Here is a 19119-nt window from a genome sequence, read left to right as displayed (position 1 = left end):
ACTTCTTGAAGCCTGTGACCGGCTGGAACATAAATGGAAAAATAGCCTCAGTGAGATCGAAGCCCACAGGCTGAGGCCATGATGCAGGCCCCGCCATGACGCAATGAAAAAAGAAAATTAAGGTGGTGTTTTTTAAAAAAAAAAGTAAAATGAAAACGCGCAAAAACTCGTGTATTATTTTCTTACAGAGACCCTGTAAGATAATAATACACGAGCCGTGGTGAGAGAAGGCACGAAGTAGAACTGAGTCTAGCGCAGAGCGTCAAATTATGACTTCTCAGCTCCGCAGAAAACTGAGAACTGAGGAGACATGCGCCCTGCATCTGGTGGGAAGGCACTCGCACATGTGCGGTGCGGAAGTCGTGAACTTTCTAAAGTTCTTCAAGCAAGTCTGCTTATGAAGCTGTCCGCATCCGGGCTCCATGGATGATGTCACCCACATGTTGAGAATAGGCTACCTGCTTGTCCTGGAATAATGCTGAAATACACAGTGAACATTAACTTTAACAAGTAGGAATGTACATAGTATCGTGTTTTCCTTCAGGGACCTTTGCCATTACTTACCTCCAAATTTGTGGAAGGACAGCACTAGTAGCCATGAGAAAATGGACATCCACAGCTTTTCATGCCCTCCCCCCTCATTGCTGTGGGGCTTGTGATGGGGAATGAAAGTGGCAAAGACTCCTGGTTTTCCTTGACTAGGGTTACCAGACGTCCGGGAATACCCAGACATGTCCTCTTTTTAGAGGACTATCTGGCCTCCCAGATGGACTTTCCAAAACCAGGCATTTGTCTGGGTTTTAGAAAGCCCTGACGAGCTCCAGCCTCCGAGTATGCGCAAAAGACGTCGCACACATCTGTGCCACATCTTTACATGCTCCAGGCCCTCCAGACACAGCTGGAGTTTGTCCAGAAGAAGTGAGGAGGCTTTGTGGGGGCGGGGCTAAGATAGAACAGGGTCATGTGGGAAAATTGCAAGATGGCCGCGGCACAGAAGTGCTGAGAGGAACACATCTGAGCCTCTCCTCTCAGAGAATTTTTCCTTTATTATTGAAGGCCTGTGTGCCACTTCAGTTGTTGGAAAAATAATGGAAGTTTTTCTGAAAGAAAGGATAGTGTACTTCCTTGAATCTAATGGGTTACAGGATCCGAGGCAACATGACTTTATAAAAGGTAAATCGTGCCAAACGAACCTGATTGAATTTTTTGATTGGGTGACCAGAGAGCTGGATCGAGGACATATGCTAGATGTAATTTACTTGGATTTCAGCAAAGCCTTTGATACAGTTCCTCATAGGAGGCTGTTGAACAAACTTGAAGGGCTGAAGTTAGGACCCAAAGTGGTGAACTGGGTCAGAAACTGGATGTCGGACAGACGCCAGAGGGTGGTGGTTAATGGAAGTCGCTCGAAGTAAGGAAAAGTGAGTAGTGGAGTTCCTCAGGGATCAGTGCTGGGGCCAATCCTGTTCAATATGTTTGTGAGTGACATTGCTGAAGGGTTAGAAGGAAAACTGTGCCTTTTTGCAGATGATACCAAGATTTGTAACAGAGTAGACACCGAAGAGGGAGTGGAAAATATGAAAAAGGATCTGCAAAAGTTAGAGGAATGGTCTAATGCCTGGCAACTAAAATTCAATGCAAAGAAATGCAGAGTAATGCATTTGGGGATTAATAATAGGAAGGAACCGTATATGCTGGGAGGAGAGAAGCTGATATGCACGGACGGGGATAGGGACCTTAGGGTGATAGTGTCCGAAGATCTAAAGGTGAAAAAACACTGTGACAAGGCAGTGGCTGCTGCCAGAAGGATGCTGGGCTGTATAAAGAGAGGCGTAGTCAGTAGAAGGAAGAAGGTGTTGATGCCCCACTTGGAGTATTGTGTTCAATTTTGGAGACCATATCTGGCGAAGGACGTAAGAAGACTTGAGGCGGTCCAGAGGGGGGCGACGAAAATGATAGGAGGCTTGCGCCAGAAGACGTATGAGGAGAGACTGGAAGCCCTGAATATGTATACCCTAGAGGAAAGGAGAGACAGGGGAGATATGATTCAGACATTCAAATACTTGAAGGGTATTAACGTAGAACAAAATCTTTTTCAGAGAAAGGAAAATGGTAAAACCAGAGGACATAATTTGAGGTTGAGGGGTGGTAAATTCAAAGGCAATGTTAGGAAATTCTACGCTCCCGAGAGAGGTGGTGGAGAGTAAAACTGTGACTGAGTTCAAAGAAGCGTGGGATGAACACAAAGGATCTAGAATCAGAAAATAAGATTAAATATTGAACTAAGGCCAGTACTGGGCAGACTTGCACGGTCTGTGTCTGTATATGGCCGTTTGGTGGAGGATGGGCTGGGGAGGGCTTCAATGGCTGGGAGGGTGTAGATGGGCTAGAGTAAGTCTTAACAGAGATTTCGGCAGTTGGAACTCAAGCACAGTACAGGGTAAAGCTTTGGATTCTTGCCCAGAAATAGCTAAGAAGAAAAAATTAAAAAATTTAAATTGAATCAGGTTGGGCAGACTGGATGGACCATTTGGGTCGTTATCTGCCGTCATCTACTATGTTATATGTTACTATGTTACTACCTCAGTACTATCTGTAGCTCATCTTGCTATATTGTTATATTTTCCCCTTTATCTTTTCGCCTATGTGTAATCTTGGAATCACAAGTTGAGGATTTGAGCAAGTTAGTTTATAAAAATAGTTTTCTTATCTAATATAATAAAACCCTAAGCGCGCATGCGCACTCCTACTTGCGTGTTCCGTTTTCCGTGAGCTGTAGGTCTCCGGCAGGTAGGAATGCACATGCGTGCTTGGGGTTCTGTTGTGGAGATGTAAAGGTAGGCTGTGCATCCTGGCTGACTTCGGTGATGTCCATTCCAAGCCCTTCGCTTTAGCTGTACCAGGAGGCTTGCGAGACCAGATGGAGCGGAGGACCAACGAGGACGATGGTCCGTGTGACCAGCCAATGGCGGGGCGCTGCGAGGGGCAGGGCCTCGGCACTCGGTGGCTGCGATGAATGGGGAGCTGTAGGGGCGCTCGCGCCGCTGCTCAGTCTGCAGCGCGAGGCGGGACCTGCTAGCACAAAGGATGAAGTGACGCGTGGCAGTGAGCGCGAGGCGGCTCTGACAGTTCCTGACCCTCTGGGCCGGGAGGATGGAGAACACGTAGAGTGCAGAAGGGGCCCCAGGGGTCGCTGCGCCACTGTCTTCCAAGGTGCCCATGCCGGAGCCCTGCGAGATGGAGGAGAGATTCGCCATGAAGTCTGGTTTCTCTATATATTTGGACTTTGGAATTTGGTTTTAACAGACAGGAGGCCATGAAGAGTAAAGGGGGGTAGGGGAAACGCTGCTGCTGCACAGGGAAGTAGTGTGGGGGGAGGGAAATGGAGGGGGAGGAAATGCTGCTGTGGCTGCTGCACAGGGAAGTAGGGGGAGAGAAATGCTGCTGCATAGACAGAGGGGCAGGGAGAGACACAGAAAGACAGACAGACAAAGGGGGCCAGGGAGAGAGACAGACAGAAAGAAAGACAGCGGGAGGGAGAGAGAGACAGAAATAAAGAAAGACAGACATATATTCTAGCACCCGTTAATGTAACGGGCTAAAATACTAGTTTCTTTTATAATTATATTAAGGTGTAATGTGTTTTACACTTTATGAAGTTGTATTCCTACTACCTCACTTTCTGTACAAGTGTTTTACTTGATATGTAATAATGAAAAGTTATAAATAAATAAATTTAAAAAAAAGAACAGGGTCATGTGTCTAGGGTTTCCCGGAGAAAAATGCAGTAACCCTATCTTTGACCATCTGTTACATATGCTCAATTAAGATTGGTGGCATACTGACAAAGATTCAAATTCTTTCGCCTATGCAAAGCATGTCTAAAAATATCATCTAAACTGTTAACGATGTTACAATTGCCTTTCTCCATGGTAATATGATGAACTGAATCAGAACATCATAAAATGTCTAAATATCACCCACATGTGATAATATATGCCGACCTTTCTTCGGAGAATGACATGATCATTTATGCAACAACAGGTTTATTTCTTGGAGAACAGGATTTAGTAATGAACTTTTCATGATTATTTCTAAAACTTAAAATGTGATTACATAGAAACATAGAAACAGACGGCAGATAAGGGCCACGGCCCATCAAGTCTGCCCACCCCAATAACCCTCCCCTACCTTTCTCTATGAAGAGATCCCACTGATGATCCCATTTTGTCTTAAAATCAGGCACGCTGCTGGCCTCAATTACCTGTAGTGGAAGATTATTCCAGCGATTAACCACCCTTTCGGTGAAGAAGTATTTCCTGGTGTCACCGTGTAGTTTCCCGCCCCTGATTTCCACGGATGCCCTCTTGTTGCCGTGGGGCCTTTGAAAAAGAAGATATCCTCTTCCACCTCGATATGGCCCGTGAGATATTTGAACATCTCGATCATGTCTCCCCTCTCTCTGCGTTCCTCGAGTGAGTATAGCTGCAATTTTTTCAGCCGTTCCTCATACGGGAAATCCTTGAGTCCCGAGACCATCCGGGTGGCCATTCGCTGGACTGACTCAAGTCTCAGCACATCTTTGCGGTAATGCGGCCTCCAGAATTATACACAGTATTCCAGATGGGGTCTCACCATGGATCTATACAATCTATTTGCCCCCTCTGAAGTTCAAGTTCGTTGTATATTTTGCAAATTTTTGAAATACATACTAAAAAATATATTAACACAAAACTACAGTACCATTATATTAAAGGATATTGTAACTAAAAATATATTTAAAAGAAAACACCATGATACATTTTGGTAGCTATGAAAACATATGAATACAAGTCCAAGTCCCTCTTCAGAGTACAGTATTTTTAATGCATACTGTGGTCTCTCTCTCCAGTATGGTATGTTCTACAGACCTTTCAGGCTTTCTGAAGCTGTTATCTGTTCTATTCACTTCATATTTTCATTTCCCTGATAAAGCAGTGGGATTACTTCAACAAAAAGGCAAAATCTGTTGTTACTATTATTGCCCGCAGCCTACAATGAAAATGCAACCTTCGCAGCTTCAATTTATGGCCCTGTCTATGTGATTACCTCAACTCAGACAGATATTATTCACTTCAGGAAATCTATAATAGAAAAGATTCCAGCAATGCTGGAAGAATTAAGTGTGCTTCCTGCAAGCAGTATTTTCTCTCACTAAGGCAACATAGTCTTGTTATTGAGAAAGACATGGGGGTTAGCCACTGCTTGCCCTGGATCGGTAGCATAGAATATTGCTACTCCTTGGGTTTTGGCCAGGTACTAGTGACCTGGATTGGCCATCGTGAGAACAGGCTACTGGGCTTGATGGACCATTGGTCTGACCCAGTAAGGCTATTCTTATGTTCTTATGATATAGCAGCGCTAGAAAAGGTTCAATGAAGAGCGACCAAGATGATAAAGGGGATGGAACTTTTCTCATATGAGGAAAGACTAAAAAGTTTAGATGAGGAAAGACTAAAAAGTTTAGGGCTCTTCAGCTTGGAAAAGAGATGGGCTTAGGGGAGATATGATTGAAGTCCACAAAGCCCTGAGTGGAGTAGAACAGGTACAAGTGGATCAATTTTTCACTCCGTCAAAAATTACAAAGACTAGGGGACATTCAATGAAGTTACAGGGAAATACTTTTAAAAACAATAGGAGGAAAGTTTTTTTCACTCAGAGAATATTTAAGCTCTGGAATGCATTGCCAGAAGTTGTGGTAAGAGCGGATAGCATAGCTGTTTTAAGAAATGAAAAGTCCATTGTCTGTTGTTGAGAAAAACTAACTCTACTAAGCAAAAAGCTGCACACGATACTAAATAGAAACCATAAACAGCAGCAAAAAAAGGTCTGATGGACCTTCAAAGTAACTAACTTCTGTCTCAAGCACTGGACTACCAATCATATACCATATAAATAATACCAATTATATTATTTATATGGTATATGATTGGTAGTCCAGTGCTTGATACAGAAGTTAGTTACTTTGAAGGTCCAGCAGACCTTTTTTTGCTGCTGTTTGTTGTTGAGAAAGACTTGAGGGAAGCCACTGCTTACCCTGGATCGGTAACATGGAATGTTGCTACTATTTGGGTTTTGGCCAGGTACTAGGAACCCAGATTAGCCACCGTGAGAATGGGCTACTAGGTTTGATGAACAATTGGTCTGACCCAGTAAGGCTATTCTTATGTTCTTTGGTACAACAAAATAGACGGAATAATGTCCTTGGCCCCACTCCTGCTGGGAGGCACTGTCTCCAATACACCTAGGTTATGAACACGGAAGGGTGTCCTAGATGGCCTGTCTTGAAAGAAGAAGAATGGGGGAACACCATGGCCATAAAGGTGCTCCCCTTCAATTGGTTCTTACAGGGTAGGGATTGAGATCTGCAAAACAGAGGTTTATAGAGTATCAGATGACCCACCACCTCTTTCTGGAATAGCCTGGGCACTAAGGAGTCCCCTTCCTCCTCCAGAAACAGGTCTAGGGACTCTAGGTCGGAAGCTAATTGCATGGAAACCCCCCCCCCTCCCTCCATATGTTTCCTCCTTGCAGTCCCACATTGTGTCTGGTGTCTCCTCCTGGAGGGACAAGGGCAGAACTGGTGCCCTGAATGTGGAACTGTCCCTTTTCTATCTGTATCACTTATGGTGGGAAAGCAACCTGTCTCACACATCGGGAAAAGAAAACTCCTGGTATGGCCTAGCTGCTCCACTACCAACTACCGGACAAAATTTGCGATGTGATCAGGGTGATCATTTTGGACCCTAGGACCCCCTAGGAGTGTCCTGGGGACCATAACATGTGGGTGTCTCTTTAGCAAGAGAGAGCCCCATGGGACCCCCTAAAACTGCTGTACACCACTTTCCTCTGTACCACTACTTCTCTGTGCCATAACTTTTGTCAAAGTAAGGAGCTCAGTAGCCATTGGAAGCAGCAAAGATTTGGATGCAGTGACTTAGGGGTTTAAACTGAAACTCAGAGCTGAGTTTGGGCCACTGCTGTCACATGCTGGACAAAGGGAGCCAGCCACTGTACTAAGCCACTGGCTCCTGCATGACCCACATTTTCTGCCCTCCACCATCTCCTTGCGCATGGCCAACCATGGGTCTTTCACCTACTCCTCTCCTGGACCTGAACTCATATTGCTGGGTTTATGGCTGTCTGCCTCCTTCTCTCCAGGAAATGTACTGACTACTGCTGTCTTGGACTTTGCCTGCTGTTTGTCTCTCTCTCTCTTTGGTTAACATTCCTTAGCAAGAGGCTGAGAGAATACAGCAAGCCCTAAGGTCTGTCTTTGGCTCTGTAATGTAAACCTGGGGGGGGGGGGGCTGCTACTTCTTGGCTAGCAGGAACTCCACAGAGACCTCTGCCAGCATTCCTCACTAGGAGTACAGACCATGGGCAGAAATCCTAAAGCTGAAGATCTATTGGATTCAACCTTGCCAGGAGTAGGTTGTAAATTATGTTCTGAGGGATCAGGCTTACCTACACTATCCTACCCACGTGCCCAACCTTAATTTTACTTTCAGCATAAAAATAATTCCTCCTATTTGTTTTAAAAGTATTTCCATGTAATTTCATTGAGTGTTCCCTGGTTTCTCTTCCTTTTGAAAGAGTGAAAAATCAATTCACTTTCACCCATTCTACACCATTCAGGATTTTGTAGATCTCAATCATATTCCCCCATAGCCATCTCTTTTCAAAGCTGAAAATCTCTAACTTTAGCCTCTTTTTCATTTTGGTTGCTCTTCTTTGAACCTTTTCTAATTCCACTATATCTTTTTTGAGATAGTGACCAGAACTGAATGCAATACTCAAGGTGAGGTCACACCATGAAGTCTTAATTACTATCCCTTTCCTAATAATTCCTAGCATCCTGATTTCTTTTTTGACTGCCACCACACAGTGGGCAGAAGATTTCAGTGCAGAGTCTACAATGAGACCGAGATCTTTTTCTTGAGTGCTGATTCCTAAGGTGGGCCTTGTATCAGCTAACTATGATTTGAATTATTCTTTCTGATGTCTATCACTTTGCATTTGTTCACATTAAATTTCGACTGCATTTGGATGCCCAGTCTTCCAATTTTCTAAGGTCTTCCTGCAATTTTTCACAGTCTGCATTGCATGTGTTTTGACAAGTATGAATAGTTTCATATCATCTGCAAATTTAATTAAGAACATAAGAGTTTCCACACTGGGACAGACTGGAAGTCCATCAAGCCAAGTATCCTGTTTCCAACAGTGGCCAATTCAGGTCACAAGTACTTGGAAAGATACCAAAGTATAAAACAGATTTTATGCTGCTTATCCTAGGAATAAGCAGTGGATTTCCCCAAGTCCATATTAATAATGGCTTATGGACTTCTCTTTTAGGAAGTTATCCAAACCTTTTTAAAATCCTGCTAAGCTAACTGCTTTCACCACATTCTCTGTCAACAAATTCCAGAGTTTTATTACACATTGAGGGCTCCTTTTACAAAGGTGTGCTAGCGGTTTTAGCGCACGCTTAGTACGCATTACAATGCCGCGCATGCTAGACGCTAATGCCTCCATAGATCTGGCGTTAGTATTTTCCGTGTAGCGCGGGGTTAGCGCGCGGGGCATTGTAGCGCATGCTAAAAACATTAGTGCACCTTCGTAAAAGGAGCCCTGAGTGAAGAGTAGAATATATCCCAGGATGCACCAGGTAGGGGGCTTAAGGCCTTGATTGGCTCAGATGCCCCCTGGGAGGGGCCTTAAGCGTCTGAGCTAATCTGGGCCTTAGGTCCCTTGCCCTATGCATCCTGGGATACATTGGGAGGAGCCTAAGGCCCTGATTGGCTAAGACGCCCAAGGCATTGGGGTGGGGGGGGCACATCCAGGGGAGCATCCGGTGGCAAGAGGGAATGAGCATCCCTCCTACAGATTTTTATTAAAATACGAGGGGGGGGAGGAGTTCTGGCAGGAGGGGCTGGTTCAACTCAGCTGGGGGGTTCACAGTGACCGGAGGGAGTGAACATCCCTCCTGCCTCTCTTTATTGTTCTTCCGGGGGGACCATCATGGGGGAGGGGGGAGCAGCTCCACTCACCTTTTTTTATGGGGCAGATATTGTGCATGTGTAACACACTCACATCTATATCATTGAAAAAAAGAAAAAACCCCAAACAGCTGAGTGGCAGGAGGCTGCTTTAGGGTTTTCCCTGAAGATGAGCTGTTCAGGCTTCCCCAAAACGGCTCTGCGCATGTGTGAGCCAGAGGTTTCTAAATGAGCAATTGGATTGGATTTTGGCAGACCTCTGCAAAACTAATTTGCATGGAAAACTGTTTCAACATCGATCGCCATTTAGAAATCGGCCCACAGCAACTTGCAAGGTCTTAACAACTGTTTTTAGTGCATTACTCATTTATTAGTCATTTTTGCGATCCTGTAATAACTAAAATATTTCAAAACCAAAATAATATTAATAGCCTATGGGACTGTACAGCTCTATGAGATTTATCTATTGATAAATATTTGTTAAGTTTTCATGTGATGTAATACTAAGTTAGAGAGGAGGAGTAGTCTAATAGAACAGCTGCAGGTGAAGAACCTGGAGTGCCAGGTTGATATTATAAATTAAAAATAATATGTAGGATGCAGAGAGACCAATCAAAATACACTAAACAATACCTCTCTGTGTACTCTCTTTCAATTTTTTAAGTAGAGTGTTGAAGATAAGTTAGATGAAGGAACAGTCATCAATGGTCTCTACTTAAAAAATTGAGAGAGTACACAGAGAGGTATTGTTTAGTGCCAGGTTGATATCCCAGTGCTGCTCCTTGAGATCTAGGGCAAGTCGCTTAACCCTCCATCACCTCAGGTACAAACTTAGATTATAAGCACTCCAGGGACAGGACATTACAGAGGTGCCAATTTACCAATTTCTAGGCTGAAGAATTTGTGACAGTCTTGCTTTTGAACTTACATCTCAAAGCAGTTAGGTTTTGTACTACTGTACTTTCTACCTCTCTGTCCCCATCCCCCTACCTCCTTACTTTACTTATATTGTTAATTATCCCACATTTCCACTCTGTAACCATCCACTACTGTATCCATTATTGTATACTGTCTAGAACCAAATAGGTTCATCTTCTACTTTGTACTTTTCCACTATTGTATACCGTCTTGAACTGAACAGGTATGACGGGATATAAATAAAGCTTTATTATTATTATCCTGCCCATTAAAATCAGTATACATACAAACATAGAGAAAAATGAAGGCAGATAAAGACCAAATGGCCTTTCTAGTCTGCCTAACCATGCAATCTACTATCCCCTCCTCTCCCTTAGAGATCCAACATACTTGTCCCAAGCTATCTTGAATTCAGATATACTCTTCTTCTCCACCACATTCACCATAAGGCTGTTCCAAGCTTTCACCACTCTTTCCATTAAAAAGTATTTTTGGAGATTACTTCTGAACCTATCCCCTTTCACCTTCATCCTATGCCCCCTCATTCTAGAGCTTCCTCTCAATTGAAAGAGACTTGCCTCATGCATAGTTATGTAATCTAATCTGAATGTCTGTATCATACTTTTCCAGTACAGGTTCAAGACAATTTACAAGCGAAGAGATCCATACAGTACATGGGGAATGACTTGAAATTGCACCTTAAAAGTTGTACAAGTGAATACAGAGTCAGTGGAGTGAGTTTACAATATTAATGTGCTAGATATAGTCATTAAGTGGTTGAATGCCGAGGTTGAGACTTTTGAATTAATGTTTTTTCTTGGGTTAATGGAGAGGTTATATTGCTGGTTGTAGGGTTCTGTAGAATAGGAATGTTTTCATTTTTTCCCCAAATCTGAGGTAATTCACCTCTTTTCTGATATGTAGGTAGGCCATTCCAGGTTCTGGTGGTTATGTATGTGAATAAGGAGTTAAATATTTGCTTGTATTTTACTCCTTTGGAGGACGGGATGATCAATTGTTTCATGGATTCTGGAAGATGAGAAAAAGGATATGGAAAAGAGGTAGATTATTGACTGAGGTGTTGGCATGAAGTGAATAAAACATTATTCATGATAGGTTGAATACTATTTGTGTGTTTATTAGTAGTCAGTGAAGTTTGTAAAAATACGTAATCTGATATGGCAACATATTTTTTTTAGATTAAAAATCAGTCTAACTGCTGTGTTCTGTATAATTTGAAATTTGCACATTAGTGAGAAGCTCAAGCCAGTGTAGAGTGAGTTACAGTAGTCCTGCTGTGATAAGACCAGCATTTGAACCAGGATGGCAAAGTGGTGGTTGTAGAACTAGGGTCTGATCAGTAGGGTTTGATCAATCTTATTTTTTTCAGGCTACAGAAGGTATTTTTCCATAGGTTGGAGACCTAGAGATCATAATAGAGGGTGGAATCTAGATCCAAGATGGCCGCAGCAACCTGTTAGCTGGTTAGATGCCACAGAAAGTTCCTGCTTAATACCTTACCATGCCAAAAAGAAGGGTGAAGAGTGCCGGTGGAGCCTCTCGACGCCCAGAAACCCCCTCTCTCGGTACTATCGACGAGATCCTGAGGCGCCTTCAGAGTGTGTTCAATCTGCTGGGGATTTGCCCGCTGGAAGCCCTGATGCAAAGCGACGCCATGGAGGAAATCCTAGGGTTAGATGCCACTCTGAGCCCCGACACTAGAGTCCTGCCTCCACCGCCTCAGAGAACAAGCTCACCGCTTGAACTGAGCATGTCCAAAGAGGCAGTGCTCACAACGCAGGAGGCCAGTAGATCAGAGGGCTTGCTGTCAGATTCTTCCCGAGTCTCGGGAAGTTGCCTGAAGCGGGAATGTAAGCTATGGAGACGGGCCAAGGTTCAAGTGAGGCAAAGCCAGAGACTGAGAATTCAAATGTTGCATTTGGATCTTTTTCCCTAATAGACAAACCTCCTGAGGTTACATTGGATGCCTTATGGGACCTTGTTGCTAATTTAGGAAAATCAATTACTCCTCAGTTAAATGATTTGGGGGAAAAAGTGAATGAACAAAATGAGGAAATTTTCTTATTGAAACAAGACGTGACAAAAATTAAAAATGAAACTCTGAAAAGGGCAACAGATTTAACATCAATTAAAAATATACAAGAAGCGTTGATTAAAGACAATACTGATTTAAGAAAAAAATTGGAAAATTTGGACAACCAGAACCAAGTCAACAATTTACGTCTATTGAACTTTCCAAAAATTCCTATGGTTACTATAATGGAAATGTTAAAAAGGTATTTTCTGGAAATTTTATAGGTTCCAGAACAATCGATACTTCCTTTTGTTCGGGTATACTATTGCCTAAAAAACAAGAGTAGCAGAATGGAGTGGAAGAGCAATAAGAGCAACCATTAGACATCACTAATTTGTTAGAAGCCTCCGATACGAGTATTGCTACCCCAGCGACACTCATTAACGGTAGCATTGCTACCAGATAAAGAGTGGATTATGAAATTATATTTCAAAAATAAATCTAAACAGTTTCTGGGACATAAAATACAGGTTTTTCCTGATGTTTCTAAGGAAACACAAAGAAGGAGGCGTCAGTTCTTGATTCTTAAACCTGCTGTAACCTCAATTGGAGGAATTTTTTTCCTTAGATATCCATGCAAATGCATCATAAGATATCAGTCTATAAAATATGTCTTCTTAGACCCATCACAGTTATTCAGCTTTGTTTCACTAAAACACCTAGGTCAAGAACAAATTCCAACAACCTCTAAGAATAGAAATGGACTCACTTCCAGCACAGCCTACTGTTTCTTCATAATTACTCATTTTTATGTTTCTTAAAAATTCACTCTTACTTTAATTTTTAATCTTAATATAGAGGACTTGAGATAGATTAACGGCCTCTTTTACAAAGCTGCACTAGTGGCTACGCTAACAGCCCTGAAGCCCATAGAGATTTAAAGGGCTTCGGGGCTGTTGACGCGTGGCTTTGTAAAAGAGGCCGTAAGTGATGTTTAATTTTCTTGTAATTCTTAATTATCATTTTTGATTTAATTATCAGTTTTAATTTAAAAACTATTATTATCTTAATCTAACTTTCTATTCAAGATGTTTGATGCTTTTTTTGAAATTATAAATAAATAATAATAAAAAAGAGAGGGTGGAATCTAGTATGATTCCAAGGACCTTAGCAGTTTTGTCTATGCTTAGAGTTGCTCCTGATGATATTGGTAAGATAGTGGGAGCTGTCTGTCATGTGTTATGGAACCATAGTAGTTTGATTTTGGAAGTGTTTAGTTTTAGTTTATTTGTTAGTGTCCAAGAATAGATTTTTGCAATGCCAGATCTATAAAATTTATAATATCTATAAAATCTGGCATTTCTTCCCCTCTCTCTTCTCCATGCATGTCTCCTTCCCCTCCACCATATGCAGGATATCTCCCTCTTATCCCTTTCTACCTCTGTTGTATCTCTCCCTTCCTTTCCTCCATCCCATTTCCAACAATTCTTCCTCTACCCCCTGTGCAGCAGCTTTCCATCCCTCCTATTCCCCTGTACAGCACCTCCTGACTGACCCTACACCCTGCTTCTGGCCTCCTAAAGTAGCAGTGGCAGTGACCGGCTTGGCAGAGGCAACACAGTGAAAAGGCTTTTCGCAGCTTGCCCACCAAGACTTCCCTCTGCCGCATCATCAGTGATCACAGCAGAAGGAAGGCCCTGGTGGAGCAAGCCAGGAGAAGCCTCTTCATCATGCTGTCTCTTTCATGTCCATCACTGCCACTACTGCTACTACTTTAGGATGCCCAGAGGTATGTCAGGAGTCAGGACTCACTGAATTGGTGAGTCCGATGTTTTTAGATAGTGAATTGATTCAAATTGGCGAATCGGGCATCACTTTCCCCATTTGTAAGCACTAATTCCAGTCCTACGTGGGTTCCATTAGCAACTGCTGGAACAGTTCTCCTTGTAGAGAATCCAGGATCTCCCAACTTCTTGGAAACCCCATAATAGGGATAAACCAATTAACATCTGGCATATTAAAATCACCTATTAGTAGTACTTCCCCTTTTACTGCTATATTTTGAATGTCTTCTATTAAATATCTGTCCACTTCCGTCTGTGAAGGAGGCCTGTATATCACACTAACATAAATACACTTCCCATTCCCTCATTTCAGATTAACCCACAGTACCTCTTCCTTACCCTGTAGATCCTGCAATTGTGTAGTTTTAATGCAACAGAATGAGGAGCTCAGAAATCCAGGACTAACCCAAAATCTTCAGTCTGGAATTGGGTAACCTAGCATCTCTGATATTAACTAGGAGGAGAGTGTGGCATAGTGGTTAGAGCTACAGCCTCAGCACTCTGAGATTGTGGGTACAAACCCCATGCTGCTCCATGTGACCCTGGGCAAGTCACTTAATTTTCCACTGTCCCAGATACATTAGATAGACTGTGAGCCCATTGGAACAGATGGGGAAAAATAAGAACATAAGAATTGCCATACTGGAACAGACCGAAGGTCCATCAAGCCCAGGTCCCATCCTTGTCCAAGTGGTATATCAAATCCCATTCCCTTAATGTTAACTTGCCCTGAGCTACTACCTGAAAAGACATGAACTAAATTAAAAACAAAACATCTAGAGCAATTGGCTTTTTTCCTAAGAGAGTGAATGAAGACAGTAACACAATGGCTCTCATGAGACTCATCAAACAAATTCTTACTATTAAGGGATATTTACATTAAACCAAAGATGTATTAAAGCATTCCTTCCCAGGAGATTTATTCTTTCCATTAACTTAACAGTTTAGTGTCATCAGGGCAGGATTAACCAATAGGCCAAGTAGGCAAGTGCCTAGGGCCCGAAATGGTCAGGGGGGCCTGATGAAGGAAGGCATCAACATTCTTTTTTCCAAACGGCGATTGGCCCCTCCAGCATCGATCGGCAATGTGGGCCCCAGCCCGATCGGCACCCCTCCCCCCCATCGACGGAAAGTAAGACAAGCGAGCAACACGGGTAAGAAAGGCAACGGTAACTGTAATTTTGCAAGTGGTGCTGCTTACCCAAAGCTTCCCTCTGACGCAGTTTCCTGTTTCCGCCTGGGCGTATGGTGGGGTGGGCGGGGCAGGGGGCCCAGTGTACTAGTGTGCTTAGGGGCCCTCAACGAATTAATCCTGCCCTGAGTGTCATTGATCCACCAAATAAGATGCAAGGGTAAATGTAACCATTACATAATCCTAGATTTTCAACCAAAGTCAAGCTACAAGGATCTTGTGAATAAATCCAAAGCTGTTCCTTTTGATTAACTTTTATACTTAACGTAGTTTCTCTAGAAAATGGATTTTTCACATCCATGTCATAAAGCTCCTTACCTTGGGACCGACTCCTGTATTTCATAAAACTATTTCCAAGAGTTGGACTTCTGCAGTGTCCTTTAGTACCTTCTCCACAGCATATGTCTTGATACTTATCTTTTTCTGTCACCTAAATACAAAAGAATTTTTAAAAAAAAACTCTTAATGAAAAGCTTTCATTTGTAATGTGGAAGTAATTTCAACCCAAATTTGCTTCTGTATGCTTGGCCCAAAAGCCTTCCTAAGTATGTTTCCTGAAACTCTGACGTTCAACCCTCTGTAAGAAACCCAGGAGACATTATTACAAAATATTGTATGCTGATATTCAGTCAAATATTTCTGCTACAAAAAAAAAAAAAAGATTGAAATGATTTCTAGACATATATTATAATAAATATTACACATATTTTTGATAGCTGAAGAAATAACTCGCATGGTCTCAAAAATTAACATCTGATCAAATTTTTGAATGATTCTTATTGTAGCCCTCTTACTATATCCTCAATGTGGAGACAGGTCTAACTGGGGGCTGCTGAGGCTGGTCACAACTCACTGCAGTCCATGAGTATCATTATAAACAAAGGGAAGTACATATTCAGGACTCCTATTGTTCGAATACTTAAACACACCTGGATTAAATTAAGATGCATACTATTCTAGGGTTTTTGTGTTTCAACAAAAATAAATCTTTATGGACTCCTTTTACACAGCCATATTAGCAATTGCCACTTGGGAAATGCAATGAAGCCGATAGGAATTGAATGGGCTTTGTCGCATTTGCCATGTGGGAATCACTAGTATGGCTTTGTAAAAGGAGCCCTATGTAAGGTTCACCTTCACATTCTACTATCTAAAAAATACAGTTCAGAATGTTTCAAACACAACTTACTCTATGCCATCGGTCTCAAACCTGCAGCTCATGGGCCACTTGCGGTCTGCCAGGTACTATTTTGAGGCCCTCATTGTCCACTCTACAAGTGTCCAGCAGTCGCTGTAACCTCATTCAAGCGCTTTCCTGCGTCTGTACGCGATTGTGAGGTGGAGTCCAATCACGTGCAGATGCAGGAAAGCGCGTGTGCGAGATTACAGCAGTGAGGTGGGCAACGTTTCAGAACGTGCAGCTTGGAGCAGTGGTTGGAGGCAGTGCAGCTTGTGCGTGTCCGATGCTGGAGAAGGTGAGAGCTTTCACTTTCTGTATGTTGCACTGCTTTCAGCTGTGTATAGCTGAAATTATCAGAAGCAATTAAGGAAAGATTTATAAACTATTTATAAACATCTGTTTGGAACACTTTCAAAGGCTTTGCTAAAATCTAAATACACCACATCTAGTGCACTTCCTCTATCCAATTCTCTGATCACCCAGTCAAAGAAATTGATCAGATTTGTTTGACAAGACCTACCTCTAGTGAATCCATGTTGCCTCTGGTCCTGTAATCCACCGGATTCCAGAAACTTCACCATTCCCTGTTTTAAAAGTGTTTCCATTAATTTACTTACCATAGAAGGCAGACTTACTGGTCTGTAATTCCCTACTTCTTCCTTACTTCCACTTTTGTGTAGAGGGACCACATCTGCCCTTCTCCAGTCCTCTAGTACCACTCTCAACTTTAGAGAAGCATTGAAAAGGCCAGTTAGCAGGGCCACCGGAACTTTCCTAAGTGCCTTCAGCACCCTTAGATGTACATCATCCAGGCACATTGCTTTCTCCAGCTTTAATTTAGCTAGTTCCTCATGAACACAACCCTCTGATTATTGAAGGCTGCTACAAACCACAGAAAAGACTATGATTTGCTATTTTGGGCATCGATAGCTGAAATACTCTAACACTAAAAAGGTTAAAACTGGTTTAGCATTGATCATTAAAGGCATGATGAGTTTTGAGCATATGGGCACTAGCAGTTTAGAGCTGCACAGTAGGTGTAGAGTAAGTTGGGAGGTGCTGCACAGGGGAATATGAGGGATGGAAAGCTGTTGCACAGAGGGATGGGAGGCAGGGATGAATTGCTGCTGCACAGGGGGGAGGAGAGAAGAGAGGAAGAATTGTTGGAGATGGGATGGAGGAAAGGAAGGGAGAGATGCAACAGAGGTAGAAATCCTGCATATGGTGGAGGGGAAGGAGACATGCATGGAGAAGAGAGGGGGGGAGAAATGTTGGGCATAGGGTAGAAGGCAGGGAGAGACGGTGCACGGGGAGAAAGAAATGGTGCATATGATAATGGAGGAGAGGCAGGGAGAGATGCTGCATGGAGGGAAATAAAGAGATTTGATCCAGGGCACAAGGCAGGGAGAGAGAGAGATGGTAGACAATGGGAAAGAAACAGAAATGTTGGATATGGCAGTGGAAGGGAAGGTACAGAGATGGAAAATGTATGGTGAGCACGGAGAAAGAAGAAAATGTCAAATGGGCACGAGGCCCTGGTGAGCAAGCTAACAGAAAACAAACAGAAATCACACATAATTTGCATTTTAAAATGACCAGATAACAAAAAGTAGAAAAAATAATTTTATTTTTTGTGATTAAAATATGTCAGATTTGAAATGTGTATCCTGCCAGAGCTGGTGTTAGACAACGAGCGTGAGCTAGGACCTTACAGAGAGAGGAAGTCTTTTTTGTTTATTTTGTTTACACTACAGTGCTGTCATAGGGCTCGAGAGGGCAAAGAGGGCTGGGGTGAATGAAAAGGATACAAAATAAACCCGCCAGGGCGTTTGAAAAAAAGTGCCCTATTGGGCGGCAAAATTGAATCTAATCAAAACATTTTTCCATGAATCGGGCAGCACTACTGTACAGTTGGAGTAGAAAAATAGGTGCTAATGGATAACAACAGGAGGGTATGAACTTGTGAGCTAGAGAATTTGAAAAAAAGCTCATGCACCTGGGTTTCCCTGGGAACCATAGATTATGTACAGATTGCACCTCTGGCAATGGCTAGGGACTCAGGACAAGAGCTCCAGGAGTTTCTACAAGAAACCTCATTGAGAAGCTCAGCCAGTTCTTGGAACTTCCTGGAAGGTGGTCTCAGTTTGTGACCTCACTCCAGAGGACATTTAAAATCTGAATTTGGGTGGCAGATTTGTCTTTTGGTTAGAACCCACCAACTGACCAGTGTAAGATCTAATTGAGAGGTTTGGTTTCTGTTAGTCAGAGCCCACCATCTGATCATTATAATTGAGGTTTGGAAATTATAAATCATATCTTGGAATGAAGGAGAGAAAGCATCTGTGTATAAAGTACTTGGACTGTGTTCTGAAAGCAATAGTTCAAGAATGTGCCTCTTCCTTGCTCTAAGAAAAAGTAAAGTTGGAGTTTTGGATTTACCTACATTGGGGTCTGCATTATTCTGAGAAGAAAGTGAAAGCCTGGTGCTTGCTTGTTGTGGGATCTCATTCCATGAGTGGGTCCCAGCTCTGGTCCTAACAAATAAAATTAACTGTGTTTGCCCCTTGTCAGTATCTGGGCAAACAAAGGGGTTACACACATTTTACAATCAGTTCAGCCTGGTAGTTGAAACAATATAAGTGGTCTGGAATTTTTAAACCTGAACTTCAATGCCAGATAAGTTTCCAAGTTTCCAGTCATAATACCCAGATTATTCCACCATTTTTTTCTCATTTTAAGACGTTACCTCACTTTATGGCATTAAATATAGTACTATAAATTACATTAAAAGCTCAGAAAATAATTTTATGCTGTTCATATTTGGAATAAAAGCTATCTGAAGAATTTAGGCTAGAACCAAACAGTTTTAAAGTGAACCACTTATTTTTTATTATTTTATTTCACTGGATTGG

The 19119-nt window shown here is 42.5% G+C and overlaps 1 protein-coding gene across 7 annotated transcripts in view; it reads right to left on the bottom strand.

Annotated features, from left to right (window-relative positions):
- Positions 1–19119, bottom strand: part of PDZD2 (PDZ domain containing 2) — a 487038-nt gene that overhangs the window by 162845 nt on the left and 305074 nt on the right. For all 7 annotated transcript variants that reach the window (XM_033933443.1, XM_033933453.1, XM_033933424.1 and 4 more), the window contains one exon: positions 15346–15457. In XM_033933443.1, the coding sequence (XP_033789334.1) occupies positions 15346–15457 (112 nt within the window). The remainder of the gene's footprint in view (positions 1–15345; positions 15458–19119) is intronic.

Source organism: Geotrypetes seraphini, chromosome 1 (genome assembly GCF_902459505.1).
Source record: "Geotrypetes seraphini chromosome 1, aGeoSer1.1, whole genome shotgun sequence".
In the NCBI taxonomy this organism is placed as follows: Eukaryota; Metazoa; Chordata; class Amphibia; order Gymnophiona; family Dermophiidae; genus Geotrypetes; species Geotrypetes seraphini.
Note: the sequence above shows the minus strand (reverse complement) of the source record. Positions and strands in the feature narration are given on the sequence as shown.